Source organism: Salvelinus alpinus, chromosome 13 (assembly GCF_045679555.1).
Source record: "Salvelinus alpinus chromosome 13, SLU_Salpinus.1, whole genome shotgun sequence".
NCBI lineage: Eukaryota > Metazoa > Chordata > Actinopteri > Salmoniformes > Salmonidae > Salvelinus > Salvelinus alpinus.
The window spans coordinates 46,857,142-46,864,703 of record NC_092098.1 but is presented as its reverse complement, the minus strand read 5'-3'; the positions used below and the strand labels follow the sequence as shown (position 1 = coordinate 46,864,703).

The 7,562-nt window shown below is 44.2% G+C and overlaps 1 protein-coding gene across 3 annotated transcripts in view; it reads left to right on the top strand.

Moving 5' to 3' along the window:
- The first annotated feature begins 524 nt into the window (after positions 1-524).
- Positions 525-7,562, top strand: part of LOC139537801 (cytoplasmic polyadenylation element-binding protein 4-like) — a 34,571-nt gene continuing 27,533 nt past the window's right edge. For all 3 annotated transcript variants that reach the window (XM_071339597.1, XM_071339596.1, XM_071339595.1), the window contains exons 1-2: positions 525-1,007; positions 3,054-4,208. In XM_071339597.1, the coding sequence (XP_071195698.1) occupies positions 3,099-4,208 (1,110 nt within the window). In that variant the 5' untranslated portion in view covers positions 525-1,007; positions 3,054-3,098. The remainder of the gene's footprint in view (positions 1,008-3,053; positions 4,209-7,562) is intronic.

The window sequence follows — 7,562 nt, the reverse complement described above, 5'->3', positions numbered from 1 at the left end:
GTGAATATGTCTATGAACACTGGAAGGAGCAAGCTCTCTTTTCCATGTTGAACATTGAGCTGTACTGGGGTGTTCATGCTATAGCTAATATAAAACCTCTAGCCAAAAACAAACGATACCAGTTAAGGATGACAAGCTATATGAATGTAAGAATAAGGTAGGACTATGTCTATATTACAACTACAGCCTGTTCAATGCTATATTTCTGCTCAGAATCCATATCGTTCACCTTTTAAACCTTTTGTAGGAGGCTTGACCTCTTAACTTACAAACGATAGGGAGGGAATGCAATTTCAGATGTTTCTCTCTGATCTGAGCTCTCATGATTCGACCTTACTAGGCGGAGACTTGGCGTGAAGAGGATGTACGCATATCACGTTAATTGACCTTAAAGGGCGGGTACATCTTTAAGGTGGGTGAGGCTACTGGTTTGTATGACCAATTATACGCCACTATCTCACGAGGTGTGGGTAGTGTCACGAATTGAGGAGAGGCTCCCAGCCATCCGTGGGAAGGTTTTAGAAGGGGGCAGAGCTCTACCCGGAAGTGTCTCGCGGCTGAGCACTCAGTCATTTGGCCACGGTCGGTTCTGAGGAGAGGGACAGCAACGGCAAAGAAACGCAGGAACAAGTCAGTTGGATAGAGAGAAGGAAAAAAATACAGGAATCCTTTAAACAATGAAACCGACCGAATAAGCCACTACAATCAACTAGTATTGAATTCGTTTTAAACATTTAATTCAATGACATTATTTTTATTTTTTATACAAGCAAGGTTAGCGGCTCGCGAGAGAGAGCTGTGTCATTGAGCAGGCAGGACACGTCAGGAGAGGAGAGAAAAGCTGGTTAGCCATAACTAGCTACTATATGAACGAAAGCCATAAAAGTACCATATCGCTTGTCATAAACTTGATTTTCACAATTTTATCAGACGCATCGAGATTGCCGGTTGACTACAGGACGGATCGAGTCATCGCCTGGATCAAGGGTAACGTTAGCGACCAAAAGGTGAAAAATGAATTTTATTGTCGATGTGTGTGCAACGTCGCTTTAGCCAGATTATTCATACACTACTATAGCTAGCTAGCATCTGTGACTATCGACTTTGTCATATCTGTTTAAGATTTAGCCTGAAACAATCAAACTGTTGGGGGAAGTGCCTATAACAGATTAAGAGTAAATAAGCCATCATCATTTTCTGAAATTAAAGGGTCGATTCCAAGCAACGGGATAGGCTTTGACAGCTGTCAGGCAAGCAAGGTCGCTTGTCTGTCATGATTTCGTTCAAATTTAGCTAGCTAATGTTAGCTGGCTAGCGTCATTTTCCAAATACTGTTGCATATGACTATTGCAACTGGCAAGCTAACTTTAGTATGCTATCGATAAAATGCTAGCTAGTTAATTGGCCTTAGAAATGTCACCACTGCAATCTCCTGTCGACTATCCGACATACACTACATTGCCAAAGTAGTCGATTCGACTATTTCAGCTACACCCCTTGCTGACAGGTACATAAAATCGAGCACCCATCCATGCAATCTCCATAGACAAACATTGGCAGTTTTGTGGCCAGTACTGAAGAGCTCAGTGACTTTAAACGTTGCATCCTCATAGGATGACACCTCGCCTGCTAGAGCGGCATCGCTCAACTGAAGTTGAAACGTCTAGGAGCAACAACGGCTGCGAAGTGGTAGGCCACACAAGCTCACATAACAGGACCGCCAAGTGCTGAAGCACGTAAAAGTAATCTGTCCTCGGTTGCAACACTCGCTACCGAGTTCCAAACTGCCTCTGGAAGCAACGTCAGCACAATAACTGTTCGTTGGGAGCTTCTTCATGAAATGGGTTTCCATGGCTGAGCAGCCGCACACAAGCCTAAGATCACCATGCGCGCAATGCCAAGCGTCGGCTGGAGTGGTGTAAAGCTTTCTGCCATTGGACCCTGAAGCAGTGGAAACACGTTCTCTGGAGTGATGAATCACGCTTCACCATCTGGAGGTCCGACGGACGAATCTGGGTTTGGCGGATGCCAGGAGAACGCTACCTGCCCTAATGCATAGTGCCAACTGTAAAGTTTGGTGGAGGAGAAATAATGCTCTGGGGCTGTTTTTCATGGTTCAGCCTAGGCCCCTTAGTTCCAGTGAAGAGAAATCTTAACTCTACAGTATACGATGACATTCTAGACGATTCTGTCCTTCCAACTTTCTGGCAACAGTTTGCGGAAGGCCCTTTCCTGTTTCAGCATGACAATGCCTCCGTGCACAAAGCGAGGTCCATACAGAAATGGTTTGTCAAGATCGATGTGGAAGAACTAATCGCCCAACATCATCAGTGCCTGACCTCACTAATGCTCTTGTGGCTGAATGGAAGTAAGTCCCCGCAGAAATGTTCCAACATCTAGTGGAAAGCCTTCCCAGAAGAGTGGAGACTGTTATAGCAGCAAAGGGGCGACCAGCTCCATATTAATGCCCAAGATTTTGTAATGAGATATTCGACGAGCATGTAGTGTAGCTTACCAGAAAACGTTAGCTAACTAGGTAGTTAGACTAGTGTAGCATACTCTGTGGCAATGTAAAGATGGTGCTAGCTAACCAACTAGCTAGCATGCAATAAACCATTTAGCTACAACGTACAAGGTGGAACTGATGTGGCATCTGTCACGTTAGCAAGGTTATTATATCGGCAGCTATTCTCGACAGATAGCTTTAACTCATTCCATGAATTTGTGTCCATTAATACCTTAACCATAAGGTGAGAGGAGTTCCTAATGTATCAGTGACCTTAATTCATTAATTAGCTAAGTACAAGGGAGGAGTGTGAACCCGAGGCACTCAGCCCTCTGTGGAATAAAAAATAAATAAATGTTTGCTTTATTTATTTAACCTTTTATTTAACTGAATTAGTTTGCCACATGTGGACTACCAAGATGGTTACTGGCAGAAAAGGGTCTGACGTAGCTAGCTTTCAAAGTCCATTACACTGGTGACTGCCTGATTCTCAATTACAACCATTGAAATAATAACTGGTGTGTTTTGTGTTTGCCCCTCTCTTTAGGACGTAAAGATCACGGGATAGCACATATTGTGTGGGGGAAAGCAAATGGGGGATTACGGGTTTGGAGTCTTAGTGCAAAACAACACTGGCAACAAGTCTGCATTCCCAGTTAGAATTCACCCACATCTGCAACCTCCACATCATCATCAGAATGTGTCTCCAAGCCCTGCTGCTTTCATAAACAATACCACATCTGGTAATGGCAGTAGCAGTGGGTCGCCTTGGCTGTTTTCAGCCACAGCTGCCCACAGCAGCATGCAAGATGAAATTCTTGGGTCTGAAAAGCCCAAAGCCCAGCAACAGGAAATGCAAGAAACGCAAGAAAAGCAGCAACTGTCCCCTGGCCACCAGGAGTCTGTAATCATATCTGAGTTAGAGAAGGCGAGGTCCGAGGAGAACAAGGTGGAGGGCAGCCCCTCAGAGGGTAGCAATGGAAAGGAGAAGATGCGCCTCGAGTCCCCAGTATTGACAGGCTTCGACTACCAAGAGACATCGGGTCTTGGGGCTCCGGTCCAGTCCAGTACCTCCTCGTCCCTGACCGGCTTCAACAACTGGTCAGCGGCTATTTCCCAGACACCCTCCACCATCATCAACGAGGATGTCAGCTTCTTCAACCCAGCTGCCTCTGCTAACAATGGGGCCCTCCTGTTCCAGAATTTCTCCCACCACACCAGCCCAGGCTTTGGGGGAAACTTCTCCCCCCAGATTGGACCCATCTCCCAGCACCATCCCCCACATCCACACTTTCAGCACCCACATAACCAACATCAACAACACCGCAGGTCCCCAGCCAGCCCCCACCCTCCTCCCTTCCCCCATAGGAATGCTGCGTTCAGCCAGTTGCCCCATTTGTCCAATAATCTGAATAAACCCCCGTCACCTTGGGGTAGCTACCAAAGCCCTGCTCCCTCTCCCTCCTCTACCTCCTGGAGTCCCGGCGGGGGCTATGGTGGCTGGGGAGGCTCCCAGGGGCGTGAGTACCGTCGGGGCCTCAACGGAGGCATGACCCCCCTGAACTCAATCTCCCCACTGAAGAAAACCTTCCCCAACAACCACGTGCCGTCGCAGAAGTACTCCCGCACCAGCCCTGGGTTCAACCCCAAATCCTGGATGGACGAGAGTGTGAGCAGGAGTGACAACATCTTCCCCTTCCAGGTCAGTCAATAATTCCCACTGGTTTTATACAGTGTCTTCTAACTGTGTAATGATATTAGAGCCATTCAGAGAGACGAAATAGAATTGTGTGTACCCAAAGACTTTACTCTGCGTTACGTGATGAATTTGTCGCGCTATTAGATGTTGGTCCTAATGCTTTAATTGCCAGAGGCCTCTTAGGACTAGCGTTGCTGTACCACTGCAGTGATGTGTGCCACGTATATGACATACAGAAGCTATGACAGCCTAGAAAATATCAGATCATTTTCTTCATCCAGTGAACACACTGTAGCGAAATGGATGGAACATCAATTACCTATCTTTCTGTGAAAGTGATTTTTAGGATTACAGGGCTATTAATAACCTGAGACTACCGGTCTACACATCCTTTATAATGCCACCTCATTTATAATGCAATTTGAAATTTGATTAATAGCACACAATGAAGATGACTTGGATAACGGTATTATGCGTTGTAAAACTCTGATAGGATTGATGAAAAGGGCATGGAGATTATTTTATTGATCAAGCACAGGGGTGACTGCGTCTGGAGGGGGGGTAGAGGTGGGTGCAGGGGTTGGGCTAGTATACGTGCTGGAAGGCTTGATTTGAAGGCTCTGTGGATACCCCCCCCCCCCAGAAGTGCTGACGCCATGATGCCATATCGACCATGTTAGATATAGCCTGACTGCTATGTTACTGTAGCACACGACAGTGCTGTGCTCTTGTTGGTTCAGCTAGCCTGTGTTGCTCAGGCTAGCTGGTTTGTGGCACTCTGACCTCTAAATGCATTGGGGGTGGAGGGTATGATTGAAGGTTAGCTTCCTGATGCAGGCTGTAATAACTGAAACACATTGTTTTTTTAATAATTAAGAAACATTTTCTAGTCTACTTCAACGGGGGATGCTGAATATTCTCGCATAATGGATAAAGTTGGCCTGACAGGCAGCTCGAGATGTAGAAGAGTGTTCCATAGAGACTGTCGGAATGAAATTGTGCTCTTTAAATCCATTGGAAATGAATCCTCTGCAACGGTCTCTATATCGAAGGTTTGAGTAGTGAAAGGCTACTACAGTGTGACTGAACTGAGGTATCTGCCGTGGATCAAAATCCAATTGTAGGTTAGGCGTAGCTGTTCGGAACTGCTGTGGAATTATTACACAGATATTACATTGTTATTGTATAATCCTGCTTAGTCACGCTAGGATAAATCACATGGGTATTCTATTTTTGTTCTATAAAAAAAATCTGTTCTAAGTAACCTAATGATTACTTTTATTATATAGGCTGATTTACATTACTACAGTACCAGTCAAAGGTTTGGACACAACTACTCATTCCAGGGTTTTTTCCTTTATTTTTACTATTTTCTACATTGTAGAATAATAGTGAAGACATCACTACTATGAAATAACACATGGAATCATGTAGTAACCAAAAAAGTGTTCAACAAATCAAAATATATTTCATATTTGTGATTCTTCAAAGTAGCCACCCTTTGCCTTGATGACAACTTTGCACACTCTTGGCATTCTCTCAACCAGCTTCATGAGGTAGTCACCTGGAATGCATTTCAATTAACAGGTGTGCCTTGTTAATTTGTAGAATTTGTCTCCAACGCATTAAGGAAATAATCAGTTGTGTTGTGCAAGGTAGGGGTGGTATAAAGACCAAGTCCATTTTATGGCAAGGACCGCACAAATAAGGAAAGAGAAATGACAGTCCATCATTACTTTAAGACATGAAGGTCAGTCAATATAGAACATTTCAAGAACTTTGAAAGTTTCTTCAAGTGCAGTCACAAAAACCATCAAGCGTTATGATGAAACTGGCTCTCATGAGGACCGCCACAGGACAGGAAGACCCAGAGTTCATTAGTTAACTGCACCTCAGATTGCAGCCCAAATAAATGTTTCACGAAGTTCAAGTAACAGACACATCTCAACATCAACTGTTCAGAAGAGACTGCGTGAATCAGGCCTTCATGGTCGGATTGCTACAAAGAAACCACTACTAAAGGACACCAATAAGAAAAAGAGACTTGCTTGGGTCAAGAAACACGAGCAATGGATATTAGACCGGTGGAAATCTGATGGTGTGGGGGTGCTTTGCTGGTGACACTCAGTGATTTGTTTAGAATTCAAGGCACACTTAACCAGCTTGACTACCACAGCATCCCATCTGGTTTGCGCTTAGTGGGACTATTATTTGTTTTTCAACAGGACAATGACCCAAAACACACCTCCAGGCTGTGTAACACGGAACCCAAACCGGCTGCGCGCGTGCGCCATCGTGCATAAATGTATTTTGTCCCCCCACACCAAACTTTTATTATATAGGCTGATTACTTTTATTATAAACACATCTCTCCTCACGACACACAGGTTAAAATATCAAAACAAACTCTGAACCAATTACGTTAATTTGTGGACAGAAAAGCATTAAACAAGTATGGCAATTTAGCTAGGTAGCTTGCACATGCTAGCTAATTTGTCCTATTTAGCTAGCTTGCTGTTGCTAGCTAATTTGTCCTGGGATATAAACATTGAGTTGTTATTTTACCTGAAATGCAGAAGGTCCTCTACTTCGACAATTAATCCACACATAAAATGGTCAACCGAATCATTTCTAGTCATCTCTCCTCCTTCCAGACTTTTTCATCTTTGAAGTTATATGTTGATTGGCATCTAAACTTTCATAGTATTACAACGACGACCGGCAAAACAGTTCGTCTTTCAATCACCCACGTGGGTATAACCAATGAGGAGATGGCACGTGGATACCTGCTTCTATAAACCAATGAGGAGATGGGAGAGGCAGGACTTGCACCGTGATCTGCGTCAGAAATAGGAATGACTTTTATTTTAGCCCTTGGCAACGCAGACGCTTGTTGGCGCGAGCAGTGTGGATGCAATAATTGAATAACATGGATTTCTAAATTTATTTTGCAACGCTCGCGCATGCGACGTGTCTGGTCATCATGTAAGGGCTATTAGACCAAGAAGAGTGATGGAGTGCTGCATCAGATGACCTGGCCCCCACAATCACCCGACCACAACACAATTGAGATGGTTTGGGATGAGTTGGACAGCAGAGTGAAGGAAAAGCAGCCAACAAGTGCTCCGCATATGTGGGAACTCCTTCAAGACTGTTGGAAAAGCATTCCTCATGAAGCTGGTTGAGAGAATGCCAAGAGTGCAAAGCTGTCATCAAAGGAAAGGGTAGCAACTTTGAAGAATCTCAAATATAAAATATATTTTGATTTGTTTAACACTTTTTGGTTACTACATGACTTCATATGTGTTATTTCATAGTTTTGATAGAAAATTGTAAAAATACAGAAAAATCCTTGAA